The following is a 23,779-nucleotide window of genomic DNA, read 5'->3' on the forward strand; positions in this document are numbered from 1 at the left end:
ATAAGGAATAGGATCCAGATGAAAGCACAGAGCACAGCAATGTCACTGCTCTCTCTCTCAGAACTGCAAAAAACTACAAAAAATGGCTGCTGGGGAGTTTCTTATATAGTAAGGGGTAGGCAACTTTCCTATTGGTTGCTAGGGATGTTGCTAAGCTCAGACAAAGACATTGCAGCCTTCTCATTGGCCCACAAGCAAGAAGGGAGGTTACTGATGGAAAAAAAAAATAACTAGAATATTCGCGATTATGAATATATAGCACTATATTCTACATCTTCGCAAATTCTCGAAGTGCCGATATTCGCGATAAAAATTTGCGATTAGAATATTCACGATCAACACTACTGGCTATAGCATTGGGTCAAATCTGACTTGATGACGTAATGGGGTTGTCCAGGATAAGTAAATGTTGGTGAGCTGCAGTACAGGATACAGACATGGATAAGGGTAGTGCAGCTCCTGAAGTGGACTTCCCAGAGCAACAATAAGAATCAAACTACCCAGTCATAGGGCCCTTTCAGATCAGCTGATGAATGTTTGTCCAAATGCTGATTCGCGACAATTGGTCCATGTAAGCTTTCCGCCACTACAAACTGCAGTAATGTTCATGGCAAGGGGTTTTCCGGCTTGCATCAACTTCCTTTAAAATAATCATTTATGAAGGTAGCTGTAGCTTTGTAATGTACTGTAAATGCTCCAATCTTCCATTTTTGGCTGTGGCCACATGACCATGTCCATGCATCTTTTTCTTATTTCCTGTTATGTCATGGCCATGGGTGTGTCAGTGATAGGAGACGGTCTGTGTAAGTAGCTGAGTGGGAGGAGCTATAAACTAGCTGGGCGTTGTTAGGGGCGGTGCCGGAGCAGTGGCAGAGGAAGGAGAAGTGCATCATGGGTTTGGTTGGATACAGGAACAGGAAGTGCTACATACGGGATGGAAACAAACAAGAGTGATTGGTTTACATGGTGAAAAGAAGGAGAGAGTACAAACTAAAAAAGAAAAGTATGGGGAAGATGTACATGAGCATATCTGCTAAAAACCATAGTAATCCTGGAAACTTCCTTTAAAATCATAGCTTGTCAGCAGCGCATCACTCTGCCCATGGAAAAGGAGCCATAGTGGATTACATTGTGTTGGAAGAACGCAGCTTACACCTGAAGAAACAATACTACCTCAAGAAACTTATTGGATAGGAATGATTTTTCCAATCGTCGAGTTGGGAGTATTTTTTTATGATTTCCTTGTCTCCAAACTACAGACACGTAGGGGTATTTGAATTCATATTTTATCTTGAGTTGAATGGCATAGGAGTAGTAGATGGCAGATTTTCAAGTGCATCACAGTCGTCAATGAAGAAGACCAAGTCCTGCATAATAGACGAAAACAATATTAATTAATGTTTTACTACAGTCTCCAGGGTTATTTGCATTCCGTTCTTTCCTAATAGATAAGGCTTCTTTCACATCTTAAATATTCATGTTCTTTTGCGCAAAAATGATAAAGTGTGCAATATTTTTTACCTTCCATGTATATTATATATGTTATATATACAACTGCGCTCAATGGAGGCGATTCACTGAGCCAAAACTGCCATAATTCTGGCTGAATTTGTGTAAAAAAAAAAAAGGCAACAATGCAGTGCATTACGGGGGTCATTTATTATCCTATATTAGGTTTATTTCTGGTGCAGATTGCGTTGCAAAGGTTAGTTGTGCCCAGTGGCATACTGTCAATATAGGCAGACCATGCCATTGCTATAGGGCCCGTGGCACAGGGGTGCCCAGAGCGCATTGAAGGCCCTGCCCCCTACTCTGTACAAGACAGTAACAGACAGTTTATTCATAGTTATGTGGGCATTGAGGCGGCCCGTGGCCAGCCCACTTATATTCTCCCTCCGCCGGCTCCAACCCTGGGCCCCGCCCCCCCTTCTGACCTCCGTGATATGGGCTGCGGGCTCCCTCCCAGGCACACTGCGCAAAGATCCTGCTGCTGATTGGCCAGTGTATCAGGCAGCAGGAACAGCGCAGGCAAACACAGAGGCGCGCACCCGGCGTGGCAGAGTTATCCTCTCTGCGCTATTGTGCTGCTCGCCATCTGCCGCCCTCAAGAGGCATACAATGTAGTGTGAAGCGGGCAAAAAAATTCCAAATGGGGTGGAATTTAAAAAAAAATAACACACAATTTTTCCACCATTTTATGTTTTTTTTTCCTACGACATTCCCTTTGTGGAAAAACTGACCTGTGCCCTTCATTCTCTGGGTAAGTACGATTACAATGATACCACCTATGTATAGGTATTTTTATGTCTAAATAGTGTAAAAAAAAATTAAGACTTTGAAAAAAAAAATGTATTTACTTTTTTTCATCACCATATTCTGACCCCCATAACTTTTTTTTATAGTTATATCTACTGAGTTGTGTGGGGGCTCATTTTTTGCGGGATGACATGTATTTTTTATCGATACCATTTTGGAATGTGTGTGACTTTTTCATCACATTTTATTAAATTTTTTTGTGGTAAGAGAAGTGATGAAAAAATGGCGCTGGAAGCAAAGGGGTTAGGATGTGGGGGATGGGCTATGTCAGGCTTTAGCACAGTGGATACAGGCAGGAGGAGCGATGTGTATGCGGGCTCCGGCCCTGCACTCGTTCAGCTATGCTCGCATACATATCACGCCCTGTGTCCACTGTCCTGTGCCCGCTCTGCTAAAGCCTGACATCACCCATCTATGCCCGGCTTTACCAAAGCAGGCAGGCAGGAGCAGTGATGTGTGCAGTACATGGCTCACTGCAGCCCAGGGAGATCCTTACTTCCATACAGAGAGAGTACGGATTATAAAGCGCTATAGGCACCTGAATTCAGCACCTATTTCTTATAGGTTCCTAACGGTTTCAGTAGAACATATATACATTTCTTTATTGGCAAATGAGGGTGTGGCGGGGGAGGAGCCAGGAGGTGGGATGGGCCAGGGTGGGTAGTGGGTGGGGTTGGGGGGCCCAATTCAGATTCTTGCTATGGGGCCCAGTGATCTCTATGTACGCCCCTGGTTGTGCCACAATCAGTGACTTTTCCCCACTCATGCCAGATCTAAAAAAGTGGGTGTTGTGTGGGCAGGGAAGGGGACAGGCTGGCAGGCCCATCTTATTCATCATTTTCTAGAAAATGGTCTAAATGTAAGCCAGCAAGGAAGCTGTCTTACATTTAGACTTCAGCGGATCCACCACCAGATATAAGGGTTTTTACGACCGGCTTAATAAATGACCCCCTATGTGTTTTAGGCTACTTTCACACTTGTGTTGATAATTCTGGCACTGAGTTCCGTCAGAGGATCTCAATACCAGAACTAATCAGATCTGTTTTGATTTTGCTGTTGTGTGAAATCAAAATGGGAAAAAACTGATTCGTCACTAAATACATTGAAAGTCAATGGGTGACGGCATACGTTTTTTTCCGCCCCCAAAAAAAACGGATTTATCACCATTGACTTACATTGTTTTCAGTGCCGGATCCATTTTTTTTTCGTTTTTATGGCCGGACACAAATCCACAGCTTGCAGCAGTTTTGTGTCCGGTCACAAAACTGAATGCTGCCGGATTGGAAGACATCCTGATGCATCTCTTTCCATTCAGAATGCATGAGGACAAAACAGAAAGGGTTTTTTTCCGGTGTTGAGATCCTCTGTCGGGTCTCAATACCAGAAAATAACAACGAAAGTGTGGAAGTAGCCTTAGACACTTTTGCAGCTCACTAGACAGTTTGGAAAAAGTGTCTAGAAAATAAATTGCAAAATACACCAGATTTTTATGAAATTTGCCACAATTGTGGCACAAAATACTGCTCGAAAGTACGGTAACCAAGATGTGATGTAAGTAACAGTGTCTGATCTATCAAGATTCCCCAAATCTATCACACAGTGTGAGCCACTGTGATGCATTTGGAGTATTTTCTGCCTGTCTCATATAGGTCTTACTCTTAGGCAATATTAACCCCTTCCCCACATGCGCATTACATGTCGAGTCTTTAAAGATGGTGCCCCCTCCGGGTACTTTAAAGGATTCAAAGCCTGGCACGACTGTGTTCCTATGGAGCCCTGCCTGTGGCAGGAACATAGTGATTCTCCCATAGGCTACAATGTTAAGTCATTGCAGTCTATGGACGAGGTGATCTGCTGATGGCATGTAGAAGTCCTCTAGGGAGACTTAAAATAAGAGTAAAAAAAGTTTAAAAAATGCCACCATATTTTACATTTTTTTTTTCAACTTCCCACTATATACTGCCCTCATATGGCTATGTGAATGGAAAAAATAAAAAAGTTTTGGCCCTGGGAAGACAGAGAGTGAAAAACAAAAACCTAAAAATCCTCCACTCAGGACGGGGTTAATAAATCTGCCCTACTGTTCATCATATATTCTACAAACCCACTTGGAATGCCCTTACTTCTACTACTACTTAGATAAACCTGGGATACTTTCAAGTTTCCCACAAAATTAGGTATGTAGGAGAACTCCACGTGTCGCCCGAACTGGCACATGGCTCCATAAGTAGACACCAATATTATAATTAGTCCATGGGGCCCTGTTACAGATTTTGTATTGGGGCCCAGGAGCACATTTATTTAGTTTTCTAAAAAGCAGGGAACTAATGTGGTGTAAAAGGAGGACTAAGTGCATGACATATCGTGAGTGGATCCCGTCTTGCAGACATGGGATTATGTGTATTATTAATTAAGAAAACCCCTGGGGTCTCTGAATACATTTGTTGGTGAAAGAGATGTTTCGCTGTAATGAATTTCAAAACTGCAGTGGAAAACGGTATAAATGTAACATCTCTAAGGATGTTCTTTAGAGATAAAGGGATCTCCATGAATAAAGTCCCAAGCTGCTGATAACTGAGAACACCAACAACATTTACCATGCTGAAGTGATGATATATATCATATGTATTTACTTCATTTTCAATTTTCATAGAATAAAAACATAAAATAAAACAACATACTCGTTTGCAGACTGAGTTCATGATGTTATATAAATTTCTCACTTTCTTCTTTAAGGCGGTCACTCTTGGAAACCTTCCACAATTAGGTGTGGAGATAAAAGAGCGCAGCTTTATCATCACACAGGAATTCTGAAACATAGTAATTCATGATAGAAATGCATAATTGGATTTATCCACATTATATATTTCGATTGTACTCACCGACAAAAATCATATCATGTCATGTCTAGATAGAATCTGCGACATGGTGAAAAAGGCTGTGCTGACCTCATTTGTGTGAAAACTAGTTGTAGTAGTCATTGTGCAAACCATGGCACACATGGGAAAGAAATGGGGCTTTAAAGGGGTTTTCGTTATGCATTTTTTTAATCAACATTAGTGTTGAGCGTAGTTTCCAAACATTCGATTCGGCTGCTTTGAGGAATTTCACAAATAAATTTTCTTTGTGATGAATTACTTTTGTCAGTAGGGAGCAAAGAGCAAATGACAGGGAATGGCGATTGAGCTGATTGCGGTATCTGAGATGAAAAATGAGGGCTTTCAGGAGATAATCCGGTGGGGGGAGGGGATATTTACTCACCTTATCCATTTGAGTACAAAGAGGCCACCGTGGCCATCATGATTGAAGATCCAGTGCGAAATTATACTTTACCACGCACAAGATTTCGCGTGGGATCTTCAATCAAGATGGCCGCGACAGCCTCTTCGCGTTCAAATAGATGAGGTGAGTATGCATTTTATTTATTTTTTGTTTTTACCACCACTTCAGGTAAAATTGATTCGTTACCGCAAAGCATAAGGAAATTTATCTTTGCGGCGAATCAAATTTTCCCTGAAATTCGGATGGAAGTCCTCTTCGGATACTTTGATTCGCTGAACCCTAATCAACACGCCTTGGCATAAATATTTCATATTTATCCCCCAAATGCCTTTTTTTTTTATTTCGGCGCTCTTCTCCCTATGTTATAAGGATCACTACTGTGGGCCTAGATGTTTTCATTCCAAACTCCTTTTTTTAAAATTTATTTTTATTATTATTTTTATTTTATTTTATTTTATATATAGCAGTTTCTGGCCTTGATAATCAACCCAGGATGCCTAATGCCACACCTTTCCCAGTGCCCTGGAGCAAGGGTACTTTGGACTATGGTCATTTTTGGACATTTGCCATTATTGCTACTTTGCAAAGCCATCAACTCACCACTTTATTGCACTTTGAAGGCTTGATTTGTACTATGATTTAAGCTGTTGTGTGTGTGTGCCCTACACTGTTTCATAGTGTTGAACTACATTTTAAATGTTTATTGTAATTTGTGTATTCTGTACATTTGCACTATTATTGCACTATAGCTGCACTGCACTGTAGAAAGGGTAAATGCACAGCCAGCTAATACCGATAGATTATGACTTTCTAGCTATGCAAAGTTTTGACGGGAAAAAAACAGACACACTGACCTTCTGACTGGTTTAGCTCTGTTGTTTATGTCTGAAAACTTGTTTATATTTGGAAAAACTGCTTAGTCATTCCCATAGACTTAAAATGAAATTTTATACAAGTCTATGATAGACAGAAATTATAACACTTTTTCTGTTTAGGCTGTGATTCTCAATTTCATCTGGAAGGTTCTAGTTCAGCTACAAACTGTATATCAGGTGAGCAGTCAAGAGCCCCTAGTTGTCTGGAGATAGGGACCAGTGCTTAGTAGGAGAGACTTTGCCAGACAGCATGAGTGACCATAAAAACCTGAAATGGGGATGCTGGGCCACATGTTACCAGCCCTTTGAACATGGCTCTAGCTAGACAACAGAGCCACCAGCCTTTGGCCAGGGTAGCAGCCTTCTGAGAGAGAGCAACAGCTAGCAAAGGCCTTTCCTCATCATGAAACTGTCTTCTGCCAGAGAGGAGACTTGAGTTCCTTCAGTAAAGAACATTGGTTATCTGCAGACCCTGACTCTGGACTCCATGGTCAAAATTAATTTTACTGTGAAGAGTTAAGCAAGTTGAAGATGAATTGGTCTCCAAAAGACATAAAGTTAAAGATGAAACACACATTTCAGCATTTTAAGCAATATCAGTGTATTATTTTAGTTTCATACAATTTTAGAGTGAAAAAAAGAAAAGGAGTACCTTGCAAAAATATGGTAACCCAAGGAGATTTGAGCACTCAGATAACTTTGACCGAGGACTCAGACCTTAAATAGCTTGTTAAGCCTAGTTTATAATCATCATTAGGAAATGTCAGGTGATGAAAATGGTCCCAAAAACAGCAGCCATGGGTTCTTTTAAGCAGCTGCCTAACACTCTAAAAAAAATGAAAATGGTTGAGGGCCAACAAAGCAGGAGAATGTTATAGCAGGATAGCAAAGCTTTTTCAGGTTGCCATTTCCTGAGTTCGAAATGTAATAAAAAAATGGCAATTAACAGGAACAGTCTAGGTCAAGAGACGGTCTGGAAGACCAAGAAAAACTTCAAAGGCAGCTGCTCATAAGAGTGCCAGAAAGGCAAATCAGAACCCCTGCTTGACTGCAAAAGACCTTCAGTAAGATTTAGCAGACTCTGGAGTTGTGGTACATTGTTCCACTGTTCAGCAACACCTGCATAAATATGACCTTCATGGAAGAGTTATTCAAGGAAAACCTATCCTGCATCAGAAGTTTGCAAAAGATTATCTAAACAAGCCTGATGTATTTTGGAAACAAGTCCTGTAGACCGATAAAGTTAAAATAGAACTCTTTGGCCACAATGAGCAAAGGTATGTTTGGCAAAAAAAAAATCACAGAATTTCACGAAAGGAACACCTGTCCAAAAATTAGGCATGGGGTGGATCAATCATGGTTTGAGGTTGTGTTGCAGCCAATGGCAGGGGGGGAAATTTCACGGGTAGAGGGAAGAATGGATTCAATGAAGTTCCAGCAAATTCTGGTGTTTTTGCTCATTAGGTTGTGTTTTTGTCTTTTTGGCTTCTTTTCAAAAATGCAGCATGCTGGAGTTCTTGGCATTTCTTCAGGTATTTTCTCATCATCTTCTCTGTAGTGGAAAAATACCATGATGAAAACTCTAGTGGTAACAGTCTAAGCAAAAAATGCAAGTGGCTGAAAAAACCTATGAGGAATTCTTGGGTATTAACAGCCCAAAAAAGGCGAGTGCATATCTGTGTGTGTTAGAATCCTGCATTTTTTTTTGGGGGGGGGGGAGGGGACGGACAGACATATTTTGATGCCTTCTAAACAAAAAAAAACACCACGAAATGCATATGTTTTTTTACAAGCCTTTTTTTAGGGGGTGGCGTGGTTTAGTTACAAGTTTTACTTGCATTTTTTTTCCTACAGAGATGTTTATGGAAAAAGCCTGAAAATACATCACATTCACATGCAGAGCTGTGATTAAAAAAATACCAAGGGGGCAAAAGACAACAGCAAACATTATATTTTTTTTTTACAATGAAAACCTATGGTGAGGAAAAGCAATGTATGCTAAGGTCAGAGGCATCTGTTTGACGTATACATAATGTGCATACGTTAATAGTGTTGAGCGCAAATATTCTAATCGCAAACTTTTATCGTGAATATCATCACTTCGAGAATTCACGAAATTCTAGAATATCGTGCTATATCTTTGTAATCACAAATATTCTAGTTTTTTTAATCACTAGATAAAGCTATAATATTTTTTCACTTATTATATATAGCTTCTCTTTATTCTTATTATGCTATCTATCATAAATACTTTTTTTATAGTTATTATTTAACCTATTATTAATTAACTTTTATTATAAATATTTTCCTACCTATCATTAATAATTCTTTTTGATACATGCTATATTATTTTTAAAAGAAATCATTACCTATAACATACAATAGACAATCACACAAAGGCTGTATGCCAAAAGCTGGGTATGTCCAAGCCAACAATCTATCCATGAATCAGGCAGTCAGCATACCTTACAATGGCAGCCTTGTGTGCAATGAGACATTCAAGACCAGCTCTCATCTGACTGAGAGCCAATAAGCCTCAAAATTGCTTGATTTGTGTTGGATGGTTTGGGGGACCTGCGCCCCTAGATCATTATCATTAGGGTGACAAAACTTGAATTTTTTTGGGGGGGATGCCGGCTAACTCTTCTCTCACTGCTTAGGAGGGCTGTATAATTTTTTTTAGTTTTCTAATTGTCCTAACATTATATTCAATAACCTTTCTATACTGTTTTGTCATGTAAACTAATTTGCATAAACACAAGCATATGGGAAAGACATGCAAATAGTGTTTCAGCTGAAAAACAAGGCAGATTCTGCTAATTTGCATGTCTTTCCCATATTTATGTAAATGAATTTACATGACAAAGATTTTGCATGTCCTGTGTAACAGGGTTTCGAAGGTGCACTCGGTCCCCCATGGCCCGATGAACTGTTGCTTAGATTTGGGAATGAGGATCTGTGTTTGACCTCATTCCCAGGGCGGCTTTACTAGCTGGGTGGCTCCCTGCTCCTAGTCTGCCTTGAGCGCCGAGCTAATCACTCGGTGCTCGACTGGTTGGTCTGTCGGTCACATGACCCTCACTCCCCACTATAAATACAGGCAGCCTGCTGGCCACAGGTTGCCTGTTAATTTAGGTTCCACCTGTGATTTGGTCTTTCCTGGCGTACTTACCTCCTGCTGAATTCCTGACGATCCTCTGCCTGCTCCTTGTGTACTTTGCTGCTCTCCTGGTATTCTGACCCCGGCCTCCTCCTGACGATCCTCTGCTGACTCCTTTGGTACTTCACGTCTCTCCTGGTATTTATGACCCCGGCTTCTCCTGACAATTCTCTGCTTGCTCCATTTGTACTTTGTAGCTTTCCTGGTATTGACTCGGTCCGTTCACGTCCTGTTGTTTGTCTGTCATCCCTGCACTTATTCCAAGTTAGGGATTGCCGTCCAGTTGTCCCCTGTCATTAGGACTCGCGAGGCAAGTAGGCAGGGCCAGGGGTGAGGGTGGAGCGCAGTGGTCACTTCCCTCCCCCCTGTGTGTGTGTGTACGCGACCATTACATCCTGGATGTAGAGACGATAATATTTGTACAAATACAAATTTACCGCCGTGCATGTAATATAGGCAATATGTTTTTAGCTGTCCATCCTGGAAAATACTTATATAAAGTAATGCAATTAAAATTGTATACAATATATACAGTACTGTATAAAAAATGTTGAGCATAAAGTGAAACAAGCTATATGGGTGCGTATGTAGCAGAGCTTAATTTAGCACTTAAAGGGGATGTCCAGAATTAGTGAAACATGGCTGCTTTCTTTCAAAAGCAGTCCCACACCTGTCTACGAGTTGTGTTTCGTATTGCAGTTCAGTTCCATTGAACTGAATGGAGCTCAGCTGCAATACCACATACAACCTATGGACAGGAGTGGTGCTGTTTCTGGGGGGGGGGGGGGGAAGCAGCCATATTTTTCTAAACAGCCCTTTAACTTTTTGTCATACACTGAACACATGCAAGTTATTTTTACTTTAGTAAGAAAAAAAATAGCAAAGTCATAGAAAACAGATCATGATATCACAGCAGTGTGTTCCAAATGACAAACCCGGCTCTGCTACATCTACGTAGGATTGGATTACATTTAGAAGACAAAGTCTGGATACTTACATGTATATCCAGATAAAGCGTGGGTAGAGACTCTTTACACTGCCCCTGTTATAAAGAGCAATAATAATGTTATAGTAAAATGGTGGTTGTAGTCCTCCCAGGACGCCTCCCCAGTCTCTCCAGTTACTTACAGCTGGCAAAATCCTCTGCAAGGTTTGAAAAGACTCAGTGATTTCCCGGCTCAGGGTTACAACTCTTGAATAGCATGTCGGGGGAGAAGAGGAGGTGAAAAGGAAGAATATATTAAGTGCTAAGAAAGTCAGCAAAAGCTTCATTACTGTTTGCAGATTGTCAGCAGAGAGCTGCTAATGGCTCCGGCCGAGGTTTCTAAATCAATGGACACATAGCAGGGCAGTCAACAGCAATTTATATGAACAGCTGAATCGAGGGGGGCGAAAAAAAAGCCACCGGCTCCCAGCCAAGGGGTAGACGAATGTTTACATTACACGCAATGGCAGACAGAGAGGTTTCATAACCTTTCCGAAAAAAGTTGAGGAATAACAAACAGATGGGGAAAGCGATTTCTGTTGATAAGATTAGATTTCTAAGATTCTCGATGTATAAAGCGTTTGCTGTTCAAGCACAAAAATATGTAATTGCTGCAAGAATGAAATAATATTTTACATGAGCCTCAGAAATCCATTTTAGATTCACATATTTTCATGATGCAGAGCTCCAAATCCCCTGCATATTCATAGAATTAAGGCTACGTTCACACTCGCGTTTGGTGCGATCTGCACAAACGCATCCGTTCAGATAATACAACCGCATGCATCCGTTCAGAAGGGATCCGTTTGTATTATCTTTAACATAGCCAAGACGGAGGACGGATCCGTTTTCTATTGTGCCATATTGTGTCAGTGAAAACAAATCTGTCCCCATAGACTTACATTGACCCAGTTTCGTCAAACGGGCAAGCAGAGTTTTGGTGTCGGCCTCCAGAGCGGAATGGTGTCGGCCTCCAGAGCGGAGCGACGGGCCACCAGCCGCCATCTTGATTGAAGATCTCGGCCGAAATCCTGTGCATGGTGACGTATGACGTCACCACGTCGGCCAGCGTGATGACGTAATCAAGCAAGATGGCGGCGACCGGCCTGTCGCGAGCTAATGGGGCGGTAAGTTTAATAAAAAAATAAAAAATAATGTTAAAATTACACTCAGATGACGCTATCATGTATGAACGCGGCATCTGAGGGGTACAATGACGCCACGATGCCAATTTTAATGTAAAATTCGGCGAATCAGCCGAATCGAACTTTTGAAAAATTCGCTCATCTCTACCTAGTATCTAACACATATTACTGGTGTCATTAAAATCATATATTCTGCCTGTGAATAAAGCGGTAATATGTATATTAGCTTTCTGAGCAGATCTCAGTGTGGTGAAGCTATAGTACATGGAGCGTATGATATGTAGAGGCTAGGACACATCCCTGCCCTCAGCATGTCTAGCCCTGTCAGTCAAGGGGAGGGGGAAGTGTTACAAGGCAGTGCTCCAATGTTTCAGCCCTACCTCCTGGTGCTCATTTGCATATGAATAGAAATGCATATATCTCTGCAGCTGTGTAGCATACAGACAAAAGAAGGGTATCGTTTTAATCAGGCAGTATGTTTGGTTCATTAGGGTTGATCCTGGAGACAGAGTCGCTTTAATGTTACTGTAGCTGCAATTTAAACAGGTTGCTAATGATAGCGAGATTAGGTCACTGGTATACTGACAGCGGCAGGAGAGTAGTGTGTTGATCTTGTAAAAAGCAGTGTCCTGCCTTCTTATCTGATGATGTTAGTAAGGACAGGGCTTTTGCATGGGACTGGGACGGAATCAGGTGGGAATGCACTTACATTAGATGATGGGAATCAGTGACCCATCTACACCTGTGCACGTGCCCATTTTCCCATAGATGTCTTCATTATCTCCTTTTTGCAAAATGCAGGTGACATGGAAAGAGTAGGGATACCATGACCCATTTTTTTAAATAATTTTCATACTGATCAATATGGGCTAATACAGGTATGGGAACAAAGTCATATTCTGAAATTAGGACTGGTGCTTACTTAGTCCACATCAGCTATAACCAAGAGTCTGTGCAGTACTCCAAACCTGGGGGTATCTGCAAAGTTTGGTTTGTTACATCACGTTTGTTAATGCTATGTACTGTACACTCAGTTGTTGCATGAGCCAGGCAAGGTCAGAGTCAACAATCCTGGCCCAGTCAACTCTCTGGAGCTTAGGGTGTGGGTTATCTCCACCCTCTGGTTCCAGAAGATTCCAGTCAGAGTAGCTGTAGAGAGGGAGGAAGAAGGAGCAGTTTCCATGTGCTCCTCTCCCATATACTTCAGCTCCATGTCCTGGACCCTCGGTGATCTCCACAAGCTCTAGTAGATGGAAGCAAGCAAAGGAAGAGGAGAGAGAGACAGAAAGGTAACCCAGCTTAAGGTAATTCAGACCCTGCTGTCACAGAGGGATAACAAGTTAAGATACCCTATGCATCACAGAATAGTGGATACTACAGCCACGGATTCCAGAGCACAGCTATTAGCCAGAGATCCCTATAGCAGATATTTTAGCCAGAGTAATCTGAGGGCCAATGTCATATTCATCTGCTTGGCTCATGTTGGGACATCTGGGAGGACTTTGCATTATATACAAACTACTGCCAAACCATTGCTAATGAGCGTAAAGGGCCTTTAAGTTCATGCATGCAAGAGGCTATTTTCCAGTTTTGAGTGGAAATGATCTACAGATTTATGTTAATCGTACCTATGGGCACATGTATGGTGGAGTCCAGCATAGTACATGAACTGGCAAGTTGTTTGTCAGTTATAGCTGTGAAATTTGTTCCCCATATTTTCCAGGCAGGACTCCAGTATGGAATTAATTTTCAATAAAAAAAAAACATACACAAAAACAAAATGTGCTTCTGTCTGCCACGCATGAAAGACCGCATTATGCTAGGAGAAACTTCTCTGAGAACCATAATTTTAGGTCGCACAAGTAGCACAGAAACAGTAATGCATTATTTTAATCTGAAAGGACATTTTGTTTGGTAAGAAATTCCTTGCATACATCTGAAGGCACAGGACTTACGGCACGCCGCTGTTCCCCGCTCAGCAATACAGTAATTTTCCGCCTCTCAGACACTGTATCACCAAATGAGTAGGACAAAAACATATATTATTGTAATAAATAACCCCTAATGAATTCAGGTCATGAATGTTTTGGACAACGGCTTACAAGTATCCTACTGTTTTCCTAGGGGACAAGTCTAAAAATGAATTTAATCCAACAAGCTGAAAAAATAAAACATTCTAAATGGGTCTTTCATTTTCAGTTTTTTTTTATCCAAAAGGTAAACCTTATGGAGTTCCAAATACATGAAATAGGTGACTTGACAATGTGTAAGGCTCTGTTCCCAACCGTGTCGTAGCTTCTGTTCATAGTAGAAGCCAAAACCATCATACTATGGACCACAACGGTGCCCAACAGACCCTCATTAACTTATAATGAGGTTTGTTAAAGTTCTGTGAAGGTTTCGTTCATTTTAACATCACGAATAGCTCTATGGGATGCCACTACTCAGTGTCGGACTGGGGTACCTAGGGCCCACCAGTAAAATTTATTTTGGGGGCCCACGGTACGATACATTCAAATATAATAAATAATCTAACAAGTTTTTTATATGAACATAGGCTGGTTAAGGTGCGGTACATTGAATATATACATGTAGTGCAGGAAAATCTAATGTGTTATGTGCCACTTGTGCAGGAGGTGGGAGACTAGGGGCCCACCTTGCTCAGGTGCCCACCAGGGGATTCCCCTGTAACCCTGTGGGCCAGTCCGAGCCTGCCACTACTAACACATTTGTAACACCCCAGAGAGGTGTTACCACTCCTGCACCCTGCTACTATCTCTAATGGGCTAACAAAACGTCATCTTAAGTATGTCTTTTCAGGTCCTCCACAATGTGCATTCATAATCTTGTTATGCAATTGTTTATATGTAATGTGCCTGGTTCACCATCAGGTGGCAGTAAACACGGCAGAGCTATAGTTAGATAGAATGTAACTTACCATTTCATTCACCCCCCTTTGGGCAGAAGTGGGCAAGTCTTGCTTGCTAACAGAAGGAGGTGGGGCAGTTCTGATTTGTTCTGGTTGAGACTCCATGTTGGAGCTGCCAGGATTCTAACCTACTTTTTGGCTGAACATAAGTCCGACTACAAGACTGAAGTAAAGTATAAAGAGGAAACAAAGAGACCAAGTAAGCTTGTCAGTACAGCAGAGTGAGAGAAATATATAGCTGAGTTCAGTTTGCCTGCCAGTTTAATGCTAAAGCCTGCTGGAACCAAGACAAAGCCTGAAAATGTTTGGAGAAATGTTTATTCAAGTAAAGCTTCCATTGAACTTCTGGACTCAAGTTATTTTTTCAAATCCCTCAATTATTCCCCCTATTTATTGCTTCGGATCCAAAGCCTGGGGTCCAACTGTATCCAGGTAGGAGCACTGTGACAGAAATAAAGAGACAATTTAGGTCGCAACATACCACTCGGCATTACCTACACCTGGGACTCAATAGGAAGGGCTCTGGGTGGAGGCGCCCGTTGCACATTGAAGCTGTCCATACTCTGTAGACAGCTGTCGGATGAACACTTGTTCAGCTACTTCTCCTGAACCTCCAAAACACATTCATACTTGGGCAAACGTGCATAGGTTCTCACTAAGGTGACAGGAGAAACCACTTTCGGCAACCGTATGTCCGTTCTGCAAAAAAAGGATAGAACATGTCCTATTCTTGGCCGCAAAATGCAGCCTACTTGAAGTCAATGGGTCCGCAAAAAAACGGATGCAACATGGACATCATCAGTATTTTGCGGATCCATGTTTTGCGGACAGCAAAATGCATATGGTCGTGTGCATGAGGTCTTAGATGAATAGTGGAAAACCATCATGTATGGCTTTTTCCTAATGACAGATATCAGGGGAAAGAACCATCGTTCCCTTGGGAGATGTGGCACCAGAGGTTTCTTGGAGGAACCTCTCCCCATTAAAATAAACAGGCTTGACTGAGGCTGCATATACTGTATATGGAGTCGAGAAGAATAGATGACTGCTGACTGATAACCTTCTGCTGACTGCTATCGAAAGTTTTTGTGCAGGTTTATCATTACTACATACTAGAACCTTGCCTTAACGAAATCTGTCACCAGAAAACTTACTGATAAACCAGATTTAGTGTCTTCCTTTCAGCTAGTGATCCATTGCTACATTCTGGGGGAAATGTGCAAATGAGTTGTTAAGAGCACTGAAGGTGGGTCCAAGTCACACTGTGTACATTTGCTCCTCGTGCTTCTTCTGTGAGTCTCTCCCTCTTATTCTATGACAGGGCCAGGCAAGATGTATATGGAGGAACCTGACTTAACCAGTCCCCAAAGCTGGATAACCACTTTAAAAAGGACCTGTCACCACAAAATGTAGTGCAAGCAGATTGCACTACATTTTGTGGTGACAGGTCCTTTTTAAAGTCAAGGCATCAAGTTACAGAACAGAAGAAGTGGAGCAGATTCATATGCAGTTTTCTGGAAAAAGATTCAGTAAAACATGTAATAAAAAAAAAAACTAACTGAAAAAGTGTCCTAAACGGGTGTCTATTAAACATGTAATTTACTTTAATTGCTTTTCCTAATTTGAGGCTGCCCCTGTACTGAAACCCTACATAATTACTCTGCACCTAGAAACTATAGAAACTGCTGTATACTAGGTGTAATTCTGACAACCTTTTACGCTGCACTCCTGGGTATAATCCTGTATATTACACTGCAGCCCCAAGTATAATCTTGCATGTTACACTGAATCCCCGGATATAATCTTGTATATTACACTGCATCGCCATGTATAATCCTGTATATTACACCCCTGGGTATAATCCTATATATTATACTGAACCCCAGGTATAATATTGTATATTACACTGCATTGCCAGGTAGAATCCTGTATATTATACTATACCCTGGGTTTAATCCTGTATATTACATTACACACCCGGGTATAATCTTGTATACTACACTGCACCGCCATGTATAATCTTGTATATTACACTGCATCCCGGGTGTAATCCTGTATATTATACAGAACCCCGGGTATAATCCTGTATATTATACTGAAACCTGGGTATAATCTTGTATATTACAATGCACCTCCAACATATACATCAAACAGATGGTAAAAGCGTAATGTGAACCCACTCTTACATATGTACACATGCAATGCCAGGATAGTCATGGGGGGTGGGGGCTACGAGATTTTGCTGTGGGGCTCAGTCAGTTCTAGCTACGCCGTCTATACAAATAGTGAAAGTGCTGAGATCACGGCTGTTACATACAGTTCTCAGTTAACTGGCCCAGGACCAATGAGGGCGATCCCGAGTCAGCGATCGCCATGCCAGTTACAGGTTCTGATCCCCACAGTTTGTGACTGTGGGGATCACAACCTGTAGAAGTGTCTTCATGGGCCCACTGCAGCCCCCAATGTCCCCAATCGGGCCCCCAATTGGTTTCATGATGGCCAAGCAGCATGTGCCCGATCAGGCCCCTAATCATTTTCAGGATGGCCGGCAGCCTGAACAGCAAGTGTCAGCTGTAACATACAGCTGACACTCTGCTGCAATGGCCAACATCAGTGCTGGCACTGATGTCAGCTGTTTAAACCCTTCCATGCTGCAGTCCATAGAGACCGCAGTATGGTAGGGTTTAACATCGGGAAGGAGCTCCCTCTCCCATCGGGTAGCTGCACTTCCATGGCAATGTCTTGATGGTTAAGGGGTTAACAGAGGGAGGGAGCTAGTTCCCTCTCCCATCGGGCTGTGGCAGTGTCCTGATGGTTACCATGGCAACCGGAGACCTTACAAAAGTTTCCTGGCTTGCCATGTACCCTAAGCCTGACAGGTCCAGAGACAGGATGCTGATCAGGTTTAGTGTCACTGACAATACACTGCAAAACACTATTGCAGTGTATTGTACAGCCATCAGACCCACTGGATCTTCAAAAACCAAGTGGGTCTGGGTACAAAACGTGTTAAAAAAAGGTTTATTTGCTCTGACCGTGGAGTTCTCAAGTCTGAGGGTCATTCAAATTGGGAGTCTGATCTTTGGTTTGAATGAGGGAGGGGGTCTTATTCATATTGGGACTCTGATCTGAGGTCTGGGGGTCATTCAAATTGGGAGTCTGAACTGAGGTCTGATTAACATTGGGTGTCTGATCTGAGGTCTGATTGAGGGTCTTATTAACATTGGGGGTTTGATTGGGGCTCTGAGCTAAGGTCCGATTAACATTGGGGGTCAGATTTTTGGTCTGAGCTGAGATCTAATTAAAAAAAAAATTTTTAATCTCCTTCACTAAAACGTAGGTGAGTCTTATAGGACAAAAAATACAGTAACTTATTTTTAATAAAAAAATATTTTACGCTAAAAAATGAGTAAAAGATGAAAACAACTATATAAATGAGGTATCACTATAACTGTATCGACCTGCAGAATAAAGTTATCATATAATATATACCGCATGGAGAACCCCATAAAAACACTGACACAATTGCCCACCTCACCTGCCAAAAAAATGGTTTAAAAAGTGATAAAAAAGTCATATGTACCCCAAAATTATACAAAAAATCCCTACAGCTTCTCCCGCAAAAAAACAGCCCTCACACAGCTCAGTCAGCAAAAAAAAAAAAAAAAGATATGGCCCCTAAAACAATTTAGTCAAATTCCATGTTAGGAAATCCATATGTTGCTCCTTCCATTCTCAACGCTGCCATGTCCCCAAACAGCATAACTAGTTGTGGGATGCACTTTCTCCTGTTGCCCCTTGTGAAAATAAAAAAATTGGGGCTAAAGCTACATTTTCTGTTTCTATATTCTATGAAATGCTTGCTGGGTCACTCACCACACCCCTCAATGAATGCCTTGAGGAGTGTAGTTTCCTGAATGGAGTCACCTTTTGGTGGTTTCCATTTTAGGGGTACCTCTGGGTCTCTTCAAATGTGACATGGCATCCAAAAACCATCCCAGCAAAATCTGCACTCAAAAAGCCATATGATGCTCCTTTTATTCTAAGCCCTGCTGTGTGCCCATACGGCAGTTTATGACCACATGTGGGGTGCTGCTATATTCAGAAGAAAATGGATAACAAATAGTGGGGTGTACTTTCTCTTGCTACCCCTTGTTAAAATAAAAAATTTGGGCCTAGAGTAAAATTTTCTTGTAAAATATGTAATTTTTTTATTTTCACTGCCAAGTGATTCTTTTTTCTATGAAACAAAGTGCTCACTCCCCCCTTTAAATATTCCTTGGGGGGTGTAGTTTCCAACATGGGGTCACTTTTTGGGGTTTCCACTGTAGGGATGCATCAAGAGGTCTTCAAATGCAACATGGGCCCAGCTAAATCTGCCCTCTAAAAACCATATGACACTCCTTCCCCTCTGAGCCCTGTAGTGTGCCCATACAGCAGTTTTCAACGACAAATGGGGTGTTTTTGTAAACTGCAGAATCAGGGTAAGGGCTCATGCGCACAAACATATTTTTGTCCTTGTTTTTTTGCGGCCCGTATGCGGAATAATCCATTTCAATAGGGCCGCAAAAAAACAGAAATGGCTCCATGTGCACTCCGTATCTGTATGTACGCAAGTCCGTTCCACAAATAGAACATGTCCTATTCTTGTCCGTTTTGCAGACAAGGACAGGCAAAATACATACGGTTGTGTTCATGAGCCCTAATAAATATGGAGGTTTGTTTGGTTGCAAAACCTTGCTTTTTTACAGGAAAATTGGTTTGAAATGGAAAATTACTACTATGTATTCTTTACAAAGTAACTGAACTGGTCCATAAAAAATGGGTTTGGGAAATTTTCTAAACTTCTAAACCTTTTAACGTCCTAACAAATAAAATGACATTTACAAAATGATACCAACATAAAGTAGACATATGGGGAATGTTAAGTAATAACTATTTTATAAGGTATTACTATCTGTCGTAAAAGTAGAGAAGTTCAAATTTAGAAAATTGCTAACAGAGAGCCCACAAATCACATACACTAAAGCACCGAATTTATCATTGAAAATTGCCCCCAACAGTACACAACAAAAAACACAAAAAACCTATGATACAAGGTTGGCATAATCTAAAAGTTTGTTTTTCATTGCAACAACTGCAAAACCACCAAGTTCCCAAAAAAAACATCCAAGGTACATTCATCCAACAACACATTTTCATGGGAAATTAAAGATCTCTTAATGTGCAACTCAACAAGCGTAATTTACATAATAGAGTGTCCGTGTAAGAAACAATATATTGGCAGGACAAAAAGAACCTTGAAGATAAGAATCTCGGAACACATATCCAACATAAAAAAGGAGCATGAGAAACACCCCTTGTCAGCACATTTTAAACAACATCATGATAGAGATCCCAGCAGAATGATATTTGCTGCCTTAGAATTTTTTTTAACACGCTGGTGAGGCGGAGACCAGATTTTAAAAATGTCCAGACAGGAATCGAGACGCATTTATGACTTTAACACATTACGACCAGGAGGTTTAAACTCAGATTCCGAAATTTGGGGCTTTATATAACCAGTGGGGTGTGCGCCTCTCCCTAACAGGGGGTCGTGTGTCTGGCTGTTTTACCAGCACCACGATCCCCCCTTGGGGAAAGGCTCGCTTCCCCCCCCCCAAACCTCTATCAAGCAGCCTTCACGCAAATAATGATCACTTAAAAACACAACACGAGAAAGAAGGGCACATAAAATGGGAGACCCTCAAGATGAACAAAGAAATTATTCACTGAAATTAATATACACTAGTGATGGATGAACATCTGCCGGGACGTTTCGCGAACGCGATCACGTGAACACAATGAAATGTTCGCGAACCGCAAGTTTGCGGCGGGTCCCTCTCATTTTAATGGCAGGAGAACCTGAAAAACCTTCAGCTCATATTTGCAGCCAAGAAATAATTACTAGAAGTGCACAAATAGTCCCACAACATGGACAGTGACATACCAGATGTATTACTCGAATTTGCGATCACCATTCATCATTATTTTTGTTCAATGCGAAATATCGGCAATATAATTTTTGCGCATGCGCAAATGCACTATACAGTACCCAAATGCACTATAAAGAAAGTATATTGGTATATAACACCCCGCTTCAATCAGTTTTTTTGGGGGGGGACTGGTATATCACACCAGTAGAAATAATTTGTTCCAATAACGCTTGTCCTTATATATACCTGCAGTATCGCAGCAGAACCGCACACAACTGCCGCTCAATACAAATGCACTATAATATACTTTCTAACATAGAAAGTATATTATACCATTGTACACGGAAGGCAATCCATTAGAATATATATTAAGATAAAACGTAACCTTTAATAATGTTACTATGAGGGTCAATTTACACGTCCGTAAGTGTTTTGTGGATCCGCAAAACACGGACACCAGCAATGTGCATTCCGCGGACCGCACATCGCCAGCACTATAATGGAAAATGCCTAATCTTGTCTGCATTTGCGAACAAGAATAGGACATGTTCTATTTTTTTGCGGAAACGGAAGCACGGATGCGGAAGTGCGGATCCGCAAATGCGGTTGCGGACAGCACATTCCGGCCCCATTAAAAATGAATGGAGCTGCACCCGTTCCGCAAAATTGCGGAGCGGATGCAGACCCATTTTGCGGACGTGTGAATGGAAAAGATATCCCTTAAAATAAAAATAAATTATATGATTAAAGTTAAGCAAAAAGCATAGATGTGGTAGGCAATAACAGCACCAGCGGCACAAAATCAGGTGCTTGGCGGCACCAAATCAGAAACCATATGTCCTACCACAATCCGGGGGGTTCCAGTGCACATCCATGAATCCCGGAGGGAAAGCAAAAAGCTTCTATCCCTGGGCTAGATGAAGATGTGGTGTTGAAGGCAGGGTGGGCAAAGAACTGTCCCTGATATTGCCCTACAGGGGGGTGCTATTCTGGCCCTGATAGCCTAACCACAGACCACCCGCCCTGATAAGGGCGACCCCGGCCGGAACCTTACCCTATATTAAAATGGCCCTAGTAATCCCCTAGCCCCTAGACTTCCAGGTGATCACTATATAGATCTATGTGTTTTTGACTCATTATAAAAGTATATTATAAGTAGAGGTGGAACTACGAATCCGTCGAATCTTGCTCGAATCCTGACCTCATTTACAAAATTTGAATCCAACAAATCCCAGGCATAGTCATCTATATCCAGATGCCTTGCCTGTGCTGCAGCAGAAGAGGGAGATGAGTGTCTTCTGGGACTCGAACCCACAACCTTCTGTATCAGAGGCAAGGCACTTAGCCACACAGCTATAAGAGCAGCATAGCTACTGGATGAAAAAATATGAGACTTCTACTGTAGACTCTGTTAGCTGTTATAGCCAGTGTACATCTATAGAAGAAAATGACGATGCAGCACACTGTAAATAGCGGGTGCAAAAGTTGGGTGTGCTGGGGCAGCTGTTATGTGTATAGATGTAGCAGAGCTGGGTGTGCTGGGTCAGCTATCATATATAGCGATATAGCAGAGCTGAGTGTGATGGGCAGCTGTCGTGTAAAGATGTAGCAGAGCTGGGTGTGCTGGGGCAGCTGTTATGTGTATAGATGTAGCAGTGCTGAGTGTGTCAGATGAATTGCATAGTCCTTCTTTGCCATGAAAATTAACTTAATCCCCAAAAAACCTTTCCACTGCATTTCATTGCTGTCATTAAAGGACCTGCTGAGATCATTTCAGTAATCGTCTTGTTAACTCAGGTGAGAATGCTGACGAGCACAAGGCTGGAGATCATTATGTCAGGCTGATTGGGCTAAAATGGCAGACTTGACATGTTAAAAGGAGGGTGATGCTTAAAAATCATTGTTCTTCCATTGTTAACCATGGTGACCTGCAAAGAAACGCGTGCAGCCATCATTGCATTGCATAAAAATGGCTTCACAGGCAAGGATATTGTGGCTACTAAGATTGCACCTCAATCAACAATTTATAGGATCATCAAGAACTTCAAGGAAAGAGGTTCAATTCTTGTTAAGAAGGCTTCAGGGCGTCCAAGAAAGTCCAGCAAGCGCCAGGATCGTCTCCTAAAGAGGATTCAGCTGCGGGATCGGAGTGCCACCAGTGCAGAGCTTGCTCAGGAATGGCAGCACGCACGTTTGAGCGCATCTGCACGCACAGTGAGGCGAAGACTTTTGGAAGATGGCCTGGTATAAAGAAGGGCAGCAAAGAAGCCACTTCTCTCCAAAAAAGACATCAGGGACAGATTGATGTTCTGCAGAAAGTATGGTGAATGGACTGCTGAGGACTGGGGCAAAGGCATATTCTCCGATGAAGCCTCTTTCCGATTGTTTGGGGCATCTGGAAAAAGGCTTGTCCGGAGAAGAAAAGGTGAGTGCTACCATCAGCCCTGTGTCATGCCAACAGTAAAGCATCCTGAGACCATTCATGTGTGGGGTTGCTTCTCATCCAAGGGAGTGGGCTCACTCCAATTTTGCCCAAAAACACAGCCATTGATAAAGAATGGTACCAAAACACCCTCCAACAGCAACTTCTTCCAACAATCCAACAACAGTTTGGTGAAGAACAATGCATTTTCCAGCACGATGGAGCACCGTGCCATAAGGCAAAAGTGATAACTAAGTGGCTCGGGGACCAAAACGTTGACATTTTGGGTCCATGGCCTGGAAACTCCCCAGATCTTAATCCCATTGAGAACTTGTGGTCAATCCTCAAGAGGCTGGTGGACAAACAAAAACCCTCTAATTCTGACAAACTCCAAGAAGTGATTATGAAAGAATGGGTTGCTATCAGTCAGGAATTGGCCCAGAAGCCGGGCCAGGAGGATCACGGGCTGCCGCTCACAGCGACACCAGGTGGTCGGAGGGAGCAGTGCCGTTCCCACGGAGGCCGGCCGGCCTGCTCAGCTCCACCTACCGGCCACCACTACATCAGAGGCTAGCTTTCGGATTCGGCCCGGCGGCCGCCGAAAAAGTGCAGGCACATCTTAAAGCGGCCCCAGGGCCGGTGGCCTACCGGGAAATTTCCCGGTATCCCGGTAGGCCAGTCCGGCCTTGC

General features: G+C 42.1%; 1 protein-coding gene across 1 annotated transcript; it reads right to left on the reverse strand.

Moving 5' to 3' along the window:
* Positions 1–667: 667 nt before the first annotated feature.
* On the reverse strand, positions 668–10,966 carry CYTL1 (cytokine like 1). Its single transcript, XM_040419111.1, has 4 exons — positions 10,762–10,966; positions 10,631–10,675; positions 4,998–5,126; positions 668–1,367 (listed from the first exon to the last, which is right to left on the reverse strand). The coding sequence occupies exons 1-4, from the start codon at positions 10,903–10,905 to the stop codon at positions 1,287–1,289; spliced, it is 399 nt and encodes a 132-aa protein (XP_040275045.1). The 5' UTR covers positions 10,906–10,966; the 3' UTR covers positions 668–1,286.
* Between the last annotated feature and the right edge of the window lie 12,813 nt (positions 10,967–23,779).

Source organism: Bufo bufo, chromosome 2 (assembly GCF_905171765.1).
Source record: "Bufo bufo chromosome 2, aBufBuf1.1, whole genome shotgun sequence".
NCBI classification, from domain to species: domain Eukaryota; kingdom Metazoa; phylum Chordata; class Amphibia; order Anura; family Bufonidae; genus Bufo; species Bufo bufo.

What these genes read in the sequence shown, in the direction of transcription:
- CYTL1 (XM_040419111.1), bottom strand. Translation starts at nt 10,905, where the DNA reads ATGAAGCTTTTGCTGACTTTCTTAGCACTTAATATATTCTTCCTTTTC. An exon ending in TGCAGAGGATTTTGCCAGCT is followed by an intron (nt 10,676 to 10,761) that starts GTAAGTAACTGG and finishes TCTTTATAACAG; the next exon opens with GGGCAGTGTAAAGAGTCTCT. An exon ending in CGCTTTATCTGGATATACAT is followed by an intron (nt 5,127 to 10,630) that starts GTAAGTATCCAG and finishes ACTATGTTTCAG; the next exon opens with AATTCCTGTGTGATGATAAA.